Here is a 20,406-nt window from a genome sequence, read left to right as displayed (position 1 = left end):
GTCAAAGGGGGCCACCAGGTTCCTTCAGCATGCTTACCATTAGCTAGGACTTGAGACCAGCCCGTCTCTAAATTAGTTATTATCCAGGACATATTATATACCTGGTGGGGGCTAGCCCCCAGACTCGCCCCACCCCTAGTCCATAAGACAGTTAAGAGCAACAACGTGAAAATCTTAGCTTTAGGGGGTTTTGAGTGCGTTGAGCCTTCCATGTCTGGGGTGCGATGTTGTGATCTGCCGTTTCCTCAGGTCGGGCTGCCTTGGCATGAGATGCGTGGATCCAAGCCGCAATTCCGTCTACCTTCAAGGCTGTCGGGGTAGTCAGGAGAACTGTATAGGGTCCTTTCCACCGAGGCTCGAGATTCTTGGTCTGATGTCTGCGCACCCACACGGTGTCTCCGATCTGGAACGGGTGCGGCACCGTCGGTTGTTCAAGCCTGTCTTGGTAGGCCGCGGCTAGAGGTTTCCAGATGTCTCTCTGCACGATTTGTAGGGCCTGAAGATGTGCTGCCAAGGAAGGGCTATTAGCGAATTCAGCGATGTTTGAATCAAAGAAATTGATAAATGGGGGTGGGGTCCCGTATACTATTTCAAAGGGAGTCAGGCCATGGGAGCCTGGTGTATTCCGGGCCCGGTATAGGACTAGGGGTAGTAGGGACACCCAATCCTTTGAGCCAGTTGCAAGCGTTAATTTAGATAAAGTCTCCTTAATTGTTCTATTCATGCGCTCTACCTGTCCTGAACTTTGGGGTCTATAAGCACAATGTAACTTCCAATCAATCCCCAATAACTTGGCCACCAACTGACTTACCTGGGAGACGAAAGCGGGCCCGTTATCTGACCCCAATACTTGGGGCATTCCATACCTGGGGAAGATTTCTTCGAGGAGCTTCTTGGTCACCACCTTGGCCGTTTCATGTTTCGTGGGGAAAGCCTCTACCCATCCGGAGAAGGTATCTATGAACACTAAGAGGTATTTGTGTCCGTACATACCAGGCTTGATTTCAGTGAAGTCAATTTCCCAGTGGGTACCAGGCCGATGTCCTCGGGGACGGACTCCTTGTCCAATTTTAGCTTTTCCTGGGTTTACCTGAGCACAGGCCCTGCAGCTTTCAGTCACCTCCCTCAAGGCCTGATCTCGTCCCAGGAGGTAGGTGTCAATCTCTTCTCGTCTTAAGAGGGTCTTCATCTTCTTGAGTCCCAGGTGTGTTAATTTATGTAGGTAGGAGATTAATTCAAAGGTCATCTTCGTAGGCATAACTGTTTTCCCTGTGTAGACCCACCGTTTTAGTTGTGGGCACCAAACGGCCCCCATTTTCTGTAGGAGCTTTGTGTCCTCCGTGGTGTAGAGCCAACCGGTCTGTTCCGGCTGTGGAGACGTGGGTTGATCTTGGTCTTTTAAGGACAGAACTTGGGTGCCCATGGCGGCCTCACGCGCTGAGACATCAGCTAGCCGATTTCCCCGTGCCTCGGGGCTGTGTCCCTTCTGATGCCCTGGGCAATGTATAATGCTCAGTCTTTTTGGTAGGAACAGAGCTGCCAGGAGGGCCAGAATTTCAGTCTTGTTCTTAATGTCCTTACCCTCAGATGTGAGCAGCCCTCTTCTCCGGTAGATCTCTCCATGGATGTGTGCTGTAGCAAAGGCGTAGCGGCTGTCTGTATATACATTCAGCCTCTTACCTTCTGCCATTTTGAGCGCCTGGGTTAAGGCAATGAGTTCAGCCCGCTGTGCGGAGGTACCAACAGGCAAGGCGCTTGCCCAGATCACTTTGTCCTCCGTAGTGACCGCGGCTCCAGCTTTCTGTTCCCCGTTCACCAAGTAGCTGCTACCATCGGTATACCACGTATGGTCAGCATCCTGGAGAGGTCGGTCCGATAGGTCTGGTCTGGTTCCATGTACTTCTGCGAGGATCTGCAGACAGTCGTGCTGTTCTGCCTCCTCTGGCAAAGGAAGCAGAGTGGCTGGGTTGAGAGCGACCACGGGCCCAAACTGGACCCGTTCCGCATCCAGTAGCAAGGCTTGGTAGTGGGTCATGCGGGAATTGGAGAGCCAGCGGTCAGGGGGCTGTTTTATCAAAGCCTCCACTGCATGGGGTGCCAGGATGGTGAGTGGCTGCCCCAAGGTCAACTTCCCAGCGTCTTTAGTTAGGACGGCAATGGCTGCCACCATTCTCAGGCATGGTGGCCAACCAGAGGCCACAGGGTCTAATTTCTTAGACAGGTAGGCTACCGGGCGCTTCCAGGGTCCCAGTCTTTGTGTTAGGACCCCCTTAGCATACCCTTGCTTCTCATCCACAAATAGTTCAAAGGGCTTGGTGATGTCTGGGAGACCCAAGGCAGGGGAGGACAGCAAGGCCCGTTTAATGTTATCAAATGCCTCCTGTTGTTCTGCCCCCCACTGGAAGAGCACCCCCTGTTTAGTGAGAGGGTACAAGGGGGCTGCCATCTCGGCAAACCCAGGAATCCAGAGGCGGCAGAATCCCGCCGTTCCTAGGAATTCCCGTAGCTGTCGGCCATTTCTTGGGGCTGGGATGTTGGCCACGGTCTGTTTCCTAGCCGGAGTCAGCCATCGCTGTCCGTCCCTTAGTTGATAGCCTAAATAAGTAACCTGGGTCTGGCAAATTTGAGCCTTTCTGGCAGAAGCTCGATAGCCCAATCGCCCCAAAGTCTGCAAGAGGGATTCTGTTCCCTGGTGGCATGCTGTCTCAGAAGTGGCCCCTAGAAGAAGGTCATCAACAAACTGAAGAAGTATAAGAGTGGGATGCTGGACTCGAAAGTCAGCCAAGTCCCGGTGTAAGGCCTCATCAAAGAGCGTTGGGCTGTTTTTGAAACCCTGTGGTAACCTTGTCCAAGTCAACTGTCCCGAAAGCCCCATTTCAGAGTCTTTCCACTCAAAAGCAAATAAGGGCTGGCTTTCTGGGCTCAGCCGGAGGCAGAAGAAAGCATCCTTCAGATCTAAGACCGTATACCAAGTATGGGTGGGAGGCAGGGTGCTGAGTAGATTATAAGGGTTTGGGACAGTTGGATGAATATCTTCTACTCTTTTGTTGACCTCTCTCAAATCTTGTACTGGCCTATAGTCTCCAGTGCCGGGCTTCTTAACAGGTAGCAGAGGCGTATTCCAGGGTGACCGGCAAGGGACTAGGATGCCTTGGTCTAAGAGCCTCCTGATATGTGGCTTTATGCCCTGATAAGCTTCCCATGACATGGGGTACTGTTTAATGGAGACAGGAGTCGCGGTGGCCTTTAACTGGATAATTAGGGGAGGCTGTTGGAGCGCCAACCCCATCCCGCCAGTCTCTGCCCAGGCCAGTGGGAATTTCGTGACCCAAGAGTCTATTTCTGGAGATTTTGGCTTGTCCTGTTCTGGTTCATATAATCTATATTCATCTTCTAACTGAAGGGTTAAAATCTGAAGAGGAATACCGCGGGGCCCGGTTACTCGGGTCCCTCCTTCTTCAAAATGGATCTGAGCTTTTAATTTGGTAAGCAAGTCACGGCCCAGCAGAGGGTATGGGCAGTCCGGAACATGTAAGAAGGAATGGGTCACCTTACCAGTAGCCAGCTGAACCCGTCGATCTGTAGTCCAACGGTATCTCTTGCTGCCAGTGGCTCCTTGTACCCAGGCCGTCCGGTTGCTGAGTTGTCCAGGGGCCTGGGTGAGGACTGAGTGCTGGGCTCCTGTGTCCACCAGAAAGGTGACTGGCTGCCCCCCAACTTCAAGAGTTATCCTGGGCTCAGGGGGGGGCTCCTGGCCCTGACCTCCCTAATCTTTATCTAGGGCCAAGAGGGAGGTCTGTGGGCGGGGTCTTCGGAGCCCGCTGGGTTTCTTAGGGCAATCTCTGGCCCAGTGTCCTCTTTCTTTGCAATACGCACATTGATCCTTATCTAGCTTTGGCCCCTTTCGAACTCCCACCCTCTCTCCCCTTTTCTCTTGACCCTGAACTACGGCGGCCAAGATTCGACTCAACTCTCTGCTTCTTTTTCGGTCTCTCTCATCCTTTTCTCTACGTACTCTATCTTCCTTTTCTTCTTGTGTCTCTCTCTTGTTATAAATTCTTTCTGCCTCCTTAAGTAAATCCTGCAGTGTATACCCTTGTAAATTTTCTATTCTCTGTAGCTTGGCCCTGATATCTGGTGCTGCCTGCCAGATGAAGGACATGGAGACATTTGTCATTTGTCCTGGATCATCTGGATCATAAGGGGTATACATGCGATAAGCTTCCTTAAGTCTCTCTAGGAAGGCTGAGGGAGTCTCCGCAGCCTCTTGTACCACTTGTTTCACCTGAGCCAAATTGGTGGGGCGTCGTGCCGCCCCTCGGAGACCCGCTAGGAGCAACTGGCGATAAAGGCGTAGGTGTCTCCTACCTTCAGCCGTGGTGAAATCCCAATCAGGTCTTGTAAGTGGGAATGCATCATCGATCTCTTCCGGGAGCAAGGTGGGGCGTCCATTGTCCCCCAAAACATGTTTCCTGGCCTCTAAGAGCACTCTCTGCTTCTCCTCAGAGGTCAGGAGGGCCTGTAAAAGTTGCTGTATATCATCCCAAGTGGGCTGATGGGTAAGCAAGACAGATTCTATCAGGTTGGTGAGAGCCACCGGATCCTTAGAAAAGGGGGGGTTGTGTTGTTTCCAGTTATATATGTCGGCCGCTGAGAATGGCCAGTATTGCATCTGGCCGCCAGCCCCTTGTCTAAGCGGAAAGGCCTGGGAGGTGGAGTCTGGCGCCACCTCGCGTCGTCCCCGAAGTCTTCCAGCCACAGGGGAAGGGGCCGCCTCGAGTCGAGGTCTAGCAGGCGGCTCCACTTCCTCTTCTCTTGGCGGGGCTGTAGGTACAGGGTACGGAGGAGGTTCTTCCAACAGGAGATCTATAAGGGGGGAATTTGGGTCCTCTGGGAGGACAGGTTTCGGGGGAGGGACTTTGGGAGATTCTTCCTTAGTTAGAGCAGGATAGAGAGAGGAAGAAGCAACCAAAGGGTCAGGTGGGCTCGGGGAAACAGGTTTAGGGGAAACAGGAAGCCAATTCGGGTCCACAAAGGGTTCTGCCCAAGGAGGAGGGCTAAATGCCAAGCTCTCCCAGGTGACAATGTAGGCCACCTGGTCAGGGTGTCCGTACGGCTTCTGGCGGAAAATCAGGTCCTTAACCTGCAAAATAGTGGTCTTGTTAAAAGTGCCGTTCACCGGCCATCCTACATCGTAAGTGGGCCACTCGGACGTGCAGAGGGTCTGCCATTTTCCTTTCTTGATCTCGACCGACTGATCACGTGCTCGGTCTCGGACGTCCTTCCAATGGTCTAGAGTGAGACTCAAGGGGGTTGTTAGCGATTGTCCCATGGTAGCTTCAAAGAAAATTAGGGCACAGATTAGACAGACAAATCCAACGATCAGACAAACAACAGACAGACGCGCCGCGCGGCTTCGACGTAAAACCCAAAACAAAGAGTCAGATGGAGGTGCCGAGGGTCCTGGACCCTCTCCTCCAACCAAAGCCACGATACGGGCTGAGCCCCAAAGAACCGGGCTCCAGACACCCTTGGAACGTCTTCCAGGGCTGCCGGGGGGAGAAGTCCAAGCTCGTCAGCTCCTTCTCTGACCCGCCCAAACGGAGGCGCTGAGGGTCCTGAACCCTGAGACACCGAAGGCCCTGGGCCTTCTCCTCCGACCAAAACCCAGATCTGAGTCCAAAACTGAGAGGAACTGAACACGCGCACAGGACAAGACAAGACAAGACAGGGCAAGACACGACAGATGCCGGCCGGCTTACCTCCCGGTGGGTGGTCGGTGATCTCTGGGCGGAGGATCTCCAGGTCCCGGGCGAGTCCCCAAAATGAAAAGACCTCCGGAGAGGACCTTTCCCTCAGGAGGAGACCCCCAAGCGCCCAATGACCGAGCCGAGGCCACTCGGATGCAATCAGCAAGAGGGTTTATTGGAAAACACAGGTACCTGCGGGCACACAGTCTCTTCGGAGGACTTGCGCGCCCAACAGCTCCAGCATGGGGCTTTTATAGGGTTTGGGGAAGCAGAAGCGGGCGTACAGAAGCAGATGCATAGTTACGGGGATTGGTGGATTTAAACGAAGCATATAGACATGTTCACATATGATTGGTTATTTCACAAGATGAGGTAATAAGGTATAGCTACACACATTGGCAGGTTTGAATCATATTCGAATGAGGTTGTAACATGGTAAGAGTACGTGCGGGCTGGGACGTCCTGAATGTCGGGGGGGAGGGGGCTAGGGACTTATCTCTTCCTGCCAGATCCGGTACTCCTAGTCTGTTCTGTATTCCTTTCCTTTTATGGTCTGTTAGTTTTAACGGTGACTCGGCCCTAGGTATCTGGGCGTGCCTGGGCTTGTTCAAGCCTGTTGCAACTCTGAGTTAAGACTCATGGGGTGGGTCTTTCAACAGAAATTTCTTGGGCCAGACTGGAATCTTATGGTTGGCCAGAAACCATCAATTCAAAGGTTTTTAGAGCAAAGATAAATACCAGTGTAGAGCAGCGTTTTAAATATGGGAGCAGAGCGTAAACACAGGCAACACTTAAGATTCAGCGTCGTAAATACAGGTAACACTTGAGATTCAGCCTCACTGAAGGAATTAAACCTTCATTTTTGGGTCATATTACGTTTTATTTCAGTTCTGGGTTTTGGGGTAGTGTGAAAAATAAGATAATTTTACTTAATGTAAGGAACTCAGTTTTTGCACAGTTTATTCTCAAGTAAAAGGTGAATTCTGACAAGCTTCTGATGAATTCAATCAGGAGGGATTGGATACAAAGTTTTGGGGCGGTTCTTTTAAACTCAGGAATGGAGGTGTGGGGGCACCAGGAGCTAATGGAATTTAAAATGGTTATGAACCATTTATAAATGAACATTAGAAAACCTAGGTTCTGTTTTCTTTTAGCTATTTTCTTTCTTATGTACTATCTTTTTTCTCTCCCTCGAATGTAGGAAAGAGGCTAAGTTAACTTGGGAGACCTTATTTTGAGATCTTTGTGCATTAAAGGGCTCTGCACAGGATTCAGGCGTATGCTCATTCCAAACCCTGTGCAGAAGTCTACGCTGTGTGCATTTCCGGTGGAAACTCTGAGGCTTTCACCAGAGTTTCAAAAGGATCTAGGCAGAAGAAAAAGTGAAAGACTGCTGAAGAAATCCTAGATAGCTCTACACCTCTTAGAACCATAAACCCATGTTTTTGAGAACTGTTCGGAAACATAAGACAGTAAAAATGCACATTCAAGAGAGGTCAAACTAATCTTTTGTCATTTGCGTGTAATTACTTCTCTTTAGAGAAAAAAATTTTTACAAGTAGGTAGCCTGTGAAAAACCGTGAAAACGCAGGGATTAATTTTCAATATTCTTTCATTTACTTTTTATTAGGATGTGTTTATGTACTATAAAGTACACAAGTATTTAAAATGCAACTTAGTGAATCTTCCTCTCCTCTTTTTCAAGATGGCAAGGCAAGCTGGCCTTCAAACTCCTGGCAAGCCTCTTTCTCGACTCAGCCTCTCAAGAGGTAGGATTGCAGGTATGAATCACTGTTCCTGGCAAGTCAATCTTTTCTTCCCTTTTTGAGGTGTATGTACACTTGTGAAATATGTCCAGCACTGAGTCTCTCTCTTCCCAAAATATCTACATCCAGAGACACATCCTGAAGTCTCAGCTAACTGAGGCTGTCGAAGAAAACTCACCTGAGGAACCTTCAAGTTCCAGAACAGCCTGGGCAACACAGAGAAGTCTCATTTGACAGAAGTAGAATAGAGAAGGATGGAATATGTGTAGTTCTGGCCGATTTCATCATGGATAGATGATCCCTGTTCTTGAACTCTATAAAGATGACATTATACAACATGTAAAGTATTTTACCTTGCTAGCAAGCAGGATGATGTCATAGAAAGTTCATAGAGAAAAGAAGCCAGTGGAATTGGAAAGAGAGCAGAGAGGAGTAGATGAGTGGGTTTGAATGGTTGAGAGGGAAAGGAGAAATGTAATTTACATTATAATCTCAAAAATAAGAAAACAGGCAGAAGAAAGAAGTATCACAGATGACTTTGGGATCAAAGGCAAACATTCACTCTCTAGCTTTGCCGCTATATAAATAACTCTGCTTAAAAACCCATCTGCTGCATATACTACTCCCAGTGAAGGATACATTTACTCATCTTTCTGAGGTTTTAGGACTCCAGGAGGTTCAACCTTCTGTCTTTTTTTTCTTCTAGAACATTTCTGTCTTCTAGACCCTATACACATTTCCTAAAGGAGAGACCCTCAACTTTCTGGGATGAGAAATTGTTGACCTCTTGGGGCTTTTCTTCCATTTTGTGTGTGTGTGTGTGTGTGTGTGTGTGTGTGTGTGTGTGGTTTTTTTTCTCTGCTATGGCATTTAGCAGTTTATTGTGACCATCAACATGACTGCAAAGCTCTGGGAAGCCTGAGGTCAGGAACTGATTTCTCTAGAAAGCCTTACCAATTGGAGAAGTTCTCTACATTTCTGTGAATGAGTGAGCCGACTCTATTGCATTATTTTAGAAATGCGTACTTGGGTTAACTATACGATTCCGAAAAGACATTTGTGGATTTCTTACTTCCTGAGTTTAATACGTTGTGCTTTACAAGAAAATGTGGTTTCTAAAACAAAGTTACCGTACTGGGCATGTGGTGTGTACACTTCTTATGTTTACGGGGGTGGGGTGGGGCTTTCCGCCAGAATGAATGAGATTTGGCACAATAAACAAGCTAAGCAGAAAAGCCAACAAACTCAATAGGTTTACAACTCTACACAGATGCAATACACAAAGAACAAAGGGACAGAGCTATCGTTCGGAATGGGCAAGCAACTTAGGATGAATGATCACACAATTAGGGGTATTTTCTTGGTTGTTAAGTCTTTTGTCAGTCTTTGGAGAGGAGATGTAAGAATTCCAGGGTTATAGTGGAGTCATAGAGGGTGACGGAAAGTACTTAAGTGGTAGGTGTATATGATACTCAGAGAGTAGGTTCATTTCTAAGGAGTATCCAAAGGGGTATAAGTACCCATAAAATCACAATAACCCATTGGCAATGCTTCAAAGAAATTCCAAGCGATTGCCTTGCACCAAAGAAGATTCCCCACAAATTGAACACAGATCTGTCCCAAAAGTCAAATGCAATGGTAGCTTCCTCCTCTACTTCCGACAATTCACATTTATGGCCCCTGTCACTTTCACCGGTCCATCTTTGCCTCTAAGGTCAGTAGTTACTAGACAGAGCATTTTTCCTAACTTGTTCCATATATATATATATATATATATATATATATATATATATATATATATATCCATAGGGTGTTCACACATCCCAGCATACCTGATGTTATCAATCATGCACCTTACACACTCAAAAATAGCACAGAAGGTATGGTATTTGGACGAAGATAGAGTGTATGGTAGTTTTAATTGTGAGCCTTACATTCAAGCTGTCTAGCTCCCTCCCTAGGCTCGTCCCCTATGCCCTGTGCTTTAATTAAGCCTCAAGAGCCCTAACCTACAGCTTTTAAACACAGGTGCTTGAAGCTTTAGTTAAGGGAATTAGCAGGAAAAACATAGAAGATAAAGAAGGGGGTAAAAGTTGGCTAAAGATGGCAATAAGAGAACAAAATTAAAAAGGGATACAGTGTAGCTTAAGCAAGTAATTACTAGTCACACTTGATATATAACTGACCAGAGCTTGCTGTGTATAGTGTGTGTGCATACGTGTGTGTGTGTGTGTGTGTGTGTGTGTGTGTGTTCCATTGGTGATGTTGTAGCAAAATACCTGAGCCAGGAGCCCTTTTTATATTTACAAAGGACAGAAATGTATTTCTTGTAGTTCTGGAAGAAGAGCAGTCTAAGATTAAGGTGCCAGCAGAGTTAGTATCCAAGGAGGACTGTTCTGCCTCCAAGATGGCACAGTCCCTGAGAGCCCGGCGTGCCGAGTCCTCACAGGGACACGATAGTATTCACAGGGCAGACCCTCGTGACTCAATCTCTCCTAAAGGTCCCGCCTTTTTAAACACAACGTTGCTTAGGGGATTAAGTTTCAACATGAATTTGGGAAGGGGAGGGTCATTAGTCATTTCAGGCAGATGTGGCTCGTACTGAGGTAGATACAGAGGAGGATACCGGGATGGAGGAAGTTAGTATTGATGCAGGGGAACATAGACCAGACTGACCCGAGAGGCCTAGAAACACTCTCCAAATTCTCAGTAAATGCCCACGTTTCTTTTGAAAACAGTCTTTACTTATTCTTTGAGAATTTCATGCACGGGTGTATTCTGATCATACTCGTCCCCCGTTAGCTTAAGTCCCTCCCACTTCCCGTGAACCTCCTCTTTTCCCAGTGTATTCATAGCCCTCCTCCTCCTTTCGTGTTGTGGTCTTTTTTTTTTTTTTTTTAATAACCCATCGGTCTGAATTCGGGCTGCTTGACTGTGCATGTGGGGGGGATTATTTATTGCATCAGGAGCAATTGACCAATACCATTTACCTTACACTTCTCAAGGCAAAATGACTCCCAACCCCCACCAGCCATTAACAGTCAATAGTTCCTCACCTGGGGGGGGGGGAAGGACCCATACCCTATTCCTGCTGGGAAACACCCACATTTCATCCTTGGGCGTCTCTGAGGCAAGTCACTTTTGCCTAACGTGTTTTTCCTCACTTTCCATCTTCCCTGTCGTGATTTTTTTTTTCAGTTCTTACCATAAATACTGCTTTAACCATGTCTCTCTGGTTGTTTTTGCTTCTGTTTTGTTCCACAGCCCTGGGGATTGAACTGAGAGCTCATACGCATGCCAGGAGAGCATTCTGTCAGGGACTTGTACCTCCAGTCCTTTTTTGTTGTTGTTTTGTTTTTGATCTTGAGAGTCTCGCTACGTTGTCCAGGCTGATCTTGAGCTAGTCTGCATCAGAGCTAGGGCTTGGCCTTTTGAGCCTGGATTCACCTGAACTCCGGGATTACGTCATCTATTGTAGAATTGCATAGAAGTTAGATTGTTCCAATATTACAACTTCCGGTGTTTACTCAGCGTTTACTCATCAAGTGAGAGCTATCTCACCTGTCTGACTAAACACACTCTCACCTGCTCTCCACATAACAGGAGAGTGGCGTCAGGACTGGAAGTGGAAATACTGGAAGTGAATTATACCAAGGAGGCTGGTCCTCAGAATCCTGTCACTCAAGCCTTCTTTTATTTCTCATTGCACAAATTAATGAGGCCATTATATTTTCTTAGGCTCACACACTGTGAATTAATCATGTCCAGCCACTGTTCTTCTATCCTCAAAACTATTGCATAACCAGCCCCTCCAAATTGTCACCTACCTTCCAAGAAGCAAGGAGACTCCTAAGACTCAGGAAGCTTGAAAGGATTTGCAGGGCCTCTCCCTGAGGTTATTATGATAGCAGTTGTTGGAGGAGAGGAGTCTCAGAGGGCTGCCTGTCAACCAGGCAGAAGTTCCCAGGGATGCGACTTTTGTGAGCTGTCGCCATGTTGGGTGGGATTTTTGGTTACCTGTGTATGTAACCCCAATAAATGAATTGCTCTACCAAGCTGGACTCAGGAGTTGTTTCTTTGGTCTGTCATTGGTGCCCTGGCTGGAATGTATAGATGTCTGGTCATGTCTTCCCCGGAAATCTCACATAGCAAGTACTGCCTCCACACCTTCCTCAGATGTAGCAATAGCTGTTCTACTTTTAGATCAGCTCCTTTATGTTTCCTTTTTATAGTCTCCACACGTAAGAGAGAATACATGGAATTTGTTTATCTGTGTGTGGCTTATTCACTCGACACAATAAGCTCCATTGTGCTACAAATGGTAAGATTTGATTCTTCTTTATGGGTGAATAATATTCTACACCTCCCCACACACAATTTTATTTATCCATTCACCTGCTAACAGGCACTAGGCTCATTTCCATAATAGTGCCTTGATAAACATGGACGCTAGGGTGGAATTTTTTGTATGTGGACTTCAGTTTCTTTGTAGGTATGCCTAGCAGTGATGCAGCTGAACAATATGGTAATTCTATTTTTAGGGTTTTTTTTTTTTGAGGGACATTCATGCTGCTTTTCATAGTGGTTGGACTAATTTACGTTCATTGTCTACATCCTCGACAGTTTTTATTTGTTAATTAATTATTTAATAGTAGCTCTTCTAACTGGATATCTCATTTCATTGTGCATTATAATTTTAATACTTTAAAAACTTTTACTTATTTTTATTTTATATATACAAATGTTTTGCTTATATGCATGTATGTGTCTAGTGCCCACAGAAGCCAGAGGCAGCATTGGATCCCTTGGAACTTGAGTTACAGATGGACATGAGCCACCATGTGGGTGCTAGAAACTGAACTCAGGTCTTTTGGAAAAGCAGCCAGTGCTCCCAACTGCTGAGCCAGCCCTCCAGAACTTCACTGTACATAAAATTTTAATTTGCATTTCCCTAGTGGCTAATGGTATTGAACTTTTTTCTTTTTTTTTTCCTTTAAAAAATGGATTTTTTAAACTTACATTTCCAATGTTATCCCTTTTCCCGGTTTCCTGTCCATAATTCTCCTATTTCCCCCCCTCCCCCTTCTTCTATGAGGGTGCTCCCCTCACCCCTCCCCACCTCCCTGCCCTGACATTCCCCTACACTGGGGCATTGAGCCTTGGCAGGACCAAGGACTTCTTCTCCCAACAAGGGCATCCTCTGCTACATATGCAGCTGGAGCCATGGGTCTGTCCATGTGTACTCTTTGGATGGTGGTTTAGTCCCTGGGAGCTCTGGTTGGTTGGTATTGTTGTTCTTATGGGGTTACAAACCCCTTCTGAACCTTTTTTCTTATATTTGTCAGACATCTATATTTCTCCTTTTGAGAGGTGCCTTCAGGTCATTGACCAATCTTTTTTGTTTTTTTTGTATTTTTAAGATTTACTTATTGTTCATATATGCGAGTATACTGCACTGACTTCAGCCTGTGCTGAAGAAGCTGCCTTTTCTCCAAAGTATGTTTTTGACATTTTCATTTATAAATCATTTGGCAGTAGATGAGTAGATTTTTTCTGAATTCTCTACTCCATTAGTCTATAAATCTTTAATGCTAATTTCCATAGTTTTTTTTCTTTATGAATCAATGAGCTTTATTGGAGTTACTTACAGGACAATGGGGACAGAATTGTTGACCAGAGCACAAGGGACCTATACTCAGTAGTTATTCTGAAGCGTGACCCAGCATTTGATAAGGATTATGAATACTGGATACTCAAAGTACACTGTATACCTGTAGGTATCTCTTAGTCTTTAGAACATGCTTTTAGATTAGATATTATGTTGCCTCCAACATCACTATTTTTGTTCCAGAATGTTTTGACTTTCTGAAGTCTTGTTCTTTCCAGTGAACCTTAGGATTGTCTTCTAGATCTGGTGTTGATATTCTGGGTGGAGGTGGAGGTGGGGTGTTGAATTGGATGCATGGACCACTCTGGGTAGTCCGGGTATTTTAACAATATGAATTCCTTCCATCTGTGCCTTCTTTGAAAATGCATGTAGCTGGACATCTGTCTTCTGAAGTTCACTGGAATTTACACATGCAAATTAGAAGCACTGGCTCCTTGTGAACTGTGGCTCTTTTCTCTCTACACTGATGTCTCCTTTGCTTGTCATTATCAGTCCCTGAGATGTGTATTTCATAATCTCCCACTATGGTTATTTCTCTACTTCCTCTGTCCTATGTATTCTAGCTTTGCTATCAATGGCTTCCAGATTTATTATGTTATGTTCTTATAGTGAGGTCTTATTATAAAGTGTGTTTGTGTCTTTTAAAATTAATGCACAAAAATGTAAAACTTGTACTTATTATGGTTATGGTCATAATTACTTTTCTTTTCTTTTTTTTGTTTTTGAGTCAAGGCATCTCTATTATGGAGGTCTGGGTGTCTTGGAACTAGACATGTAGAGCAGGCTGGCCTTGAACTCCCAGTGATCCACCTGCCTCTGCCTTTGGAGTGCTGAGATTAAAGTCATGTCCCACCACCACGTGGCTTTAGTTACTTTTCTATGACCATGAAAAGATATCACAACCAAGGCAACACACAGAAAAGTGGGTTTATTTGGTGTTTCCAGGTCCAGAAGTGTGGGGGGTGGATCACCACCATGTCAGAGCATGGCAGGAGATGGGCAGGCATGGCACCGAAGTGACAGAGGAGAGCTCAACATCTTTTTTTTTCAGTTTAGTAATCAGATTTATATTTTTAATTCTCAATCCACAATACATCCACACAATAAATTCACAACCCATTGATAAAGATATAAACTGCCCACCTAGATAATACAAATTGACCTTTAAGAAATCCCTTAAGAAATATTCATAACTACCTGTGGCCATTTAAGGCCACACGGATCTGGATCATCCTCTTCTGCCTCCATCTTCGTTCTTCTCTTCTTTTTCCTCTCTCCCACTTACCAAAACTCTGTACTGCCCCCACTTTCTCACTTTACTTGTGCCAGCCCTCACCTCCATATAGACATCAACCTACACGCTCTAGTATGAATTCTTTCATGATTGTGAAGCTGACTAGAGTGGCAAAGGATTTACGACAGTGCTTCCATTCATAAGGCTTCACTCCAGTATGTGTTGCTTTATGTATTCAGAGACCAGAGTTACACACAAAGGCTCTACCACAAGAACTCAACATCTTACTCCACAGACGGGAAGCAGAAAGAGTTAATTGGGAGTGACATGGGCTTTTAAAACTTTCAATCCCTCCCTCAGAGACACCCTTCCTCTTCTAAAGCCAAATCTTCCTAATCTTCCCCAAACCATTCCAACAATTGGGGACCAAGCATTCAAATATAAGAGTAATATTGCTATCAATGGCTTCCAGATTTATTATGTTATGTTCTTATAATGAGGTCTTATTATAAGCTATCTTTGTGTCTTTTAATACTAATACACGTCACTGCCCCTAAACCCCGTGGGAGAGAGAACTCATCGCCCAGACAGGTGGGCACTCCTGAGACTGCAGGGCAGGAGAGACCGCCAGTACTGCCCACTCTTGCCCACATTCCCAGCCCAAGAGGAAACTGTATAGGGCCTCTGGGAACAGGAAGACAGGGGCACTCAACCTGCAGATACCCTGCGGTCCAGACAGTCCAGATCTGAACAGACCCGGTCAAACAACTCCCTGGACCCAAATGCCGTGGGAGGGAGAGCTAGACCTTCAGAGGGGCAGACAGGCCTGAAAAACCAGAGGAGACTACACTCTGCCCACATTTCTGACTCTAGAGGAAAATGCCTAGCACCATCTGGGCCCCCTGTGCACAGGGTCCCAAGAAAGGCGGGGTAGGCCCTTCTGGTTGCTGCCCTCATGGAGAACTGAAACCCAGCTCTGAGGAGCAACTTCAGGCCAGAGACCAGAGGTAAGACCAACTTTTCTGCTCCAAGTGACCTGCCTGGTGGACTCAGGACACACGCCTACAGGAACACCTGAAGACTATAGACAGGAACGACTACACGCCTGAAAGCAGAACACTCTGTTCCCATAACTGGCTGAAAGAGAACAGGAAAACAGGTCTACAGCACTCCTAACACACAGGCCTATAGGATGGTCTAACTACTGTCAGAAATAGGAGAACAAGGTAACAGCAGAGACAATGTATGGCAAGAGGCAAGCGCAGGAACCCAAGCAACAGAAACCAAGACTACATGGCATCATCAGAGCCCAATTCTCCCACCAAAGGAAACACTGAATATCCAAATACACCAGAAAAGTAAGATTTAGACATAAAATCATATTTGATCATGATGATGGAGGGCTTCAAGAAAGACATGAAGAACTCCCTTAGAGAAATGCAGGAAAACACAAATAAACAAGCAGAAGCCTATAGAGAGGAAACACAAAAATCCCTGAAAGAATTATAGGAAAACACAATCAAACAGGTGAAGGAATTAAAAATGGAAAAAGAAAGCACGAGGGGAGACAACCCTGGATATAGAAAAACCAAAGGAAGAGACAAGGAGCCGTAGATACAAGTATCACCAACAGAATACAAGAAATAGAAGAGAGAATCTCAGGAGCAGAAGATTCCATAGAAATCATGGAAACAACTGTCAAAGATAATGGAAAATGGAAAAAGCTACTGGCCCAAAACATACAGGAAATCCAGCACACAATGAGAAGATCAAACCTAAGGAAAATGGGTATAGAAGACAGTGAAGACTCCCAGCTCAAAGGACCAGTAAATATCTTCAACAAAATCATAGAAGAAAACTTCCCTAACCTAAAGAAAGAGATGCCCATAAACATACAAGAAGCCTATAGAACTCCAAATAGATTGGACAAGAAAAGAAACTCCTCCCATCACATAATAGTCAAAACACCAAATGCACAAAACAAAGAAAGAATATTAAAAGCAGAAAGGGAAAAAGGTCAAGTAACATATAAAGGCAGACCTATCAGAATTACACCAGACTTCTCACCAGAGAAGATGAAAGCCAGAAGATCCTGGACAGATGTCATAAAGACACTAAGAGAACACAAATGCCAGCCCAGGTTACTGTATCCTGCAAAACTCTCAATTAACATAGATGGAGAAACCAAGATATTTCATGACAAAACCAAATTTACACAGTATCTTTCTACAAATCCAGCCCTACAAAGGATAATAAATGGTAAAGTCCAACACAAGGAGGCAAACTACACCCTAGAAAAGGCAAGAAACTAATCGTTTTGCAACAAAACAAAGAGAAGACAAGCACACAAACATAACCTCACATCCAAATATGAATATAACCGGAAGCAATAATCACTATTCCTTAATATCTCTCAACATCAATGGCCTCAATTCCCCAATAAAAAGACACATTAAAAAAAACGGATACACAATGAGGAACCAACAATTTGCTGCCTACAGGAAACACACCTCAGAGACAAAGATAGACACTACATCAGAGTAAAAGGCTGGAAAACAACTTTCCAAGCAAATGGTCTGAAGAAGCAAGCTGGAGTAGCCATTCTAATACCGAATAAAATTGATTTTCAACCAAAAGTCATCAAAAAAGATAAGAAAGGACACTTCATATTCATCAAAGGAAAAATCCACCAAAATGAACTCTCAATCCTAAATATCTATGCTCCAAATACAAGGGCATCTACATACATAAAAGAAACCTTACTAAAGCTCAAAGCACACATTGCACCTCACACAATAATAATAGGAGATTTAACACCCCACTCTCATCAATGGACAGATCATGGCAACAGAAATTAAACAGAGACATAGACTAAGAGAAGTCATGAACCAAATGGACTTAACAGATATTTATAGAACATTCTATCCTAAAGCAAAGGGATATACATTCTTCTCACCACCTCATGGTACTTTCTCCAAAATTGACCATATAATTGGTCATAAAACAGGCCTCAACAGATACAGAAAGATAGAAATAATCCCATGCGTCCTATCAGACCACCATGGGCTAAAGCTGGTCTTCAATAACAATAAGGGAAGAATGCCCACATATACGTGGAAGTTGAACAATGCTCTACTCGATGATAACCTGGTCAAGGAAGAAATAAAGAAAAAAATTAAAGTCTTCTTAGAATTTAATGAAAATGAAGGTACAACATACCCAAACTTATGGGACACAATGAAAGCTGTGCTAAGAGGAAAACTCATAGCTCTGAGTGCCTGCAGAAAGAAACAAGAGAGAGCATATATCAGCAGCTTGACAGCACACCTAAAAGCTCTAGAACAAAAAGAAGCAAATACACCCAGGAGGAGTAGAAGGCAGGAAATAATCAAACTCAGAGCTGAAATCAACCAAGTAGAAACAAAAAGGACTATACAAAGAATCAACAGAACCAAAAGCTGGTTCTCTGAGAAAATCAACAAGATAGATAAACCCTTAGCCAGACTAACGAGAGGACACAGAGAGTGTGTTCAAATTAACAAAATCAGAAATGAAAAGGGAGACATAACAACAGAATCAGAAGAAATTAAAAAAATCATCAGATCCTACTACAAAAGCCTATATTCAACAAAACTTGAAAATCTGGAGGAAATGGACAATTTCCTAGACAGATACCAGGTACTGAATATAAATCAGGTACACATAAACCATTTAAACAATCCCATAACTCCTAACGAAATAGAAGCAGTCATTTAAAGTCTCCCAACCAAAAAGAACCCAGGTCCAGATGGGTTCAGTGCAGCATTCTATCAGACCTTCATAGAAGACCTCATACCAATACTATCCAAACTATTCCACAAAATTGAAACAGACAGAGCACTACCGAATTCCTTCTATGAAGCCACAATTACTCTTATACCTAAACCACACAAAGACCCAACAAAGAAAGAGAACTTCAGACCAATTTCCCTTATGAATATCGATGCAAAGATACTCAATATAATTCTTGCAAACCGAATCCAAGAGCACATCAAAACACTCATTCATCATGATCAAGTAGGCTTCATCTCAGGTATTCAGGGATGGCTTAATATACAGAAAACCATCAACATGAACTACTATATAAACAATCTGAAATATAAAAACCACATGATCATTTCATTAGATGCTGAGAAAGCATTTGACAAAATTCAACACCCCTTCATGATAAAAGTCCTAAAAAGAACAGGAATTCAAGGCCCATACCTAAACATAGTAAAAGCCATATACAGCAAACCAGTAGCTAACATTAAACTAAATGGAGAGAAACTTGAAGCAATCCCACTAGAATCAGGGACTAGACAATGCTGCCCACTCTCTCCCTACTTATTCAATATAGTTCTCGAATTTCTAGCCAGAGCAATCAGACAACAAAAGGAGATCAAGGGGATACAGATTGGAAAGGAAGAAGTCAAAATATCACTATTTGCAGGTGATATGATTGTATATTTAAGTGACCCCAAAAGTTCCACCAGAGAACTACTAAACCCGATAAACACCTTCAGCAAAGTGGCTGGGTATAAAATTAACTCAAATAAATCAGTAGCCTTCCTCTACACAAAGAAGCTGAGAAAGAAATTAGGGAAACGACACCCTTCATAATAGCCCCAAATAATATAAAATACCTTGGTGTGACTTTAACCAAGCAAGTGAAAGATCTGTATGATAAGAACTTTGAGCCTCGGAAGAAAGAAATTGAAGAAGACCTCAGAAGATGGAAAGATCTCCCATACTCATGGATTGACAGGATTAATATAGTAAAAATGGCCATTTTACCAAAAGCGATCTACAGATTCAATGCAATCCCCATCAAAATTCCAACCCAATTCTTCATAGAGTTAGACAGAACAATTTGCAAATTCATCTGGAATAACAAAAAACCCAGGATAGCTAAAACTATCCTCAACAATAAAAGGACTTCTGGGGGAATCACTATCCCTGAACTCATGCAGTATTACAGAGCAATAGCGATAAAAACTGTATGGTTTTGGTACAGAGACAGGCAGATAGACCAGTGGAATAGACTTGAAGACCCAGAAATGAACCCACACACCTATGGTCACTTGATTTTTGACAAAGGAGCCAAAACCATCCAATGGAAAAAAGATAGCATTTTCAGCAAATGGTGCTGGTTCAACGGGAGGTCAGCATGTAGAAGAATGCAGATTGATCCATTCTTGTCACCCTTAAGTCCAAGTGGATCAAGGACCTCCACATCAAACCAGATACACTCAAACTAATAGAAGAAAAGGTGGGGAAGAGCCTCAAACACATGGGCACTGGGGAAGATTTCCTGAACAAAACACCAATGGCTTATGCTCTAAGATCAAGAATCTACAAATGGGATCTCATAAAACTACAAAGCTTCTGTAAGGCAAAGGACACTGTTGTTAGGATAAAACGGCAATCAATAGATTGGGACAAGATTTTTACCAATCCTACAACTGATAGAGGGCTAATATCCAAAATAAACAAAGAACTCACAAAGTTAGACGACAGGAAGACAAATAACCCTATTAAAAATGGGGTTCAGAGCTAAACAAAGAATTCACAGCTGAGGAATGCCGTATGGCTGAGAAGCACCTAAAGAAACATCTTTAGTCATAAGGGAAATGCAAATCAAAACAACCCTGAGATTCCACCTCACACCACTCAGAATGGCTAAAATCAAAAACTCTGGCGACAGCAGATGTTGGCGAGGATGTGAAGAAAGAGGAACACTCCTCCATTGTTGGTGGGATTGCATACTGGTACAACCATTCTGGAAATCAGTCTAGAGGTTCCTCTAGACATTGCACTACCTGAGGACCCAGCTATACCTCTCCTGGGCATATACCCAAAAGATGCCCCAACATATCACAAAGGCACGTGCTCCACTATGTTCATAGCAGCCTTATTTATAATAGCCAGAAGCTGGAAAGAACCCAGATGCCCTTCAACAGAGGAATG

The 20,406-nt window shown here is 44.4% G+C and overlaps 1 protein-coding gene across 1 annotated transcript; it reads right to left on the bottom strand.

The window, feature by feature from the left end:
- Window positions 1-279: 279 nt before the first annotated feature.
- LOC134480184 (uncharacterized) lies at window positions 280-3,289 on the bottom strand. The gene is made up of 2 exons (XM_063266401.1): window positions 867-3,289; window positions 280-507 (listed from the first exon to the last, which is right to left on the bottom strand). The coding sequence occupies exons 1-2, from the start codon at window positions 3,287-3,289 to the stop codon at window positions 432-434; spliced, it is 2,499 nt and encodes an 832-aa protein (XP_063122471.1). The 3' UTR covers window positions 280-431.
- Window positions 3,290-20,406: the final 17,117 nt, after the last annotated feature.

Source organism: Rattus norvegicus, chromosome 8 (genome assembly GCF_036323735.1).
Source record: "Rattus norvegicus strain BN/NHsdMcwi chromosome 8, GRCr8, whole genome shotgun sequence".
Taxonomy (NCBI): domain Eukaryota; kingdom Metazoa; phylum Chordata; class Mammalia; order Rodentia; family Muridae; genus Rattus; species Rattus norvegicus.
This window is presented reverse-complemented; position numbering and strand designations above follow the sequence as displayed.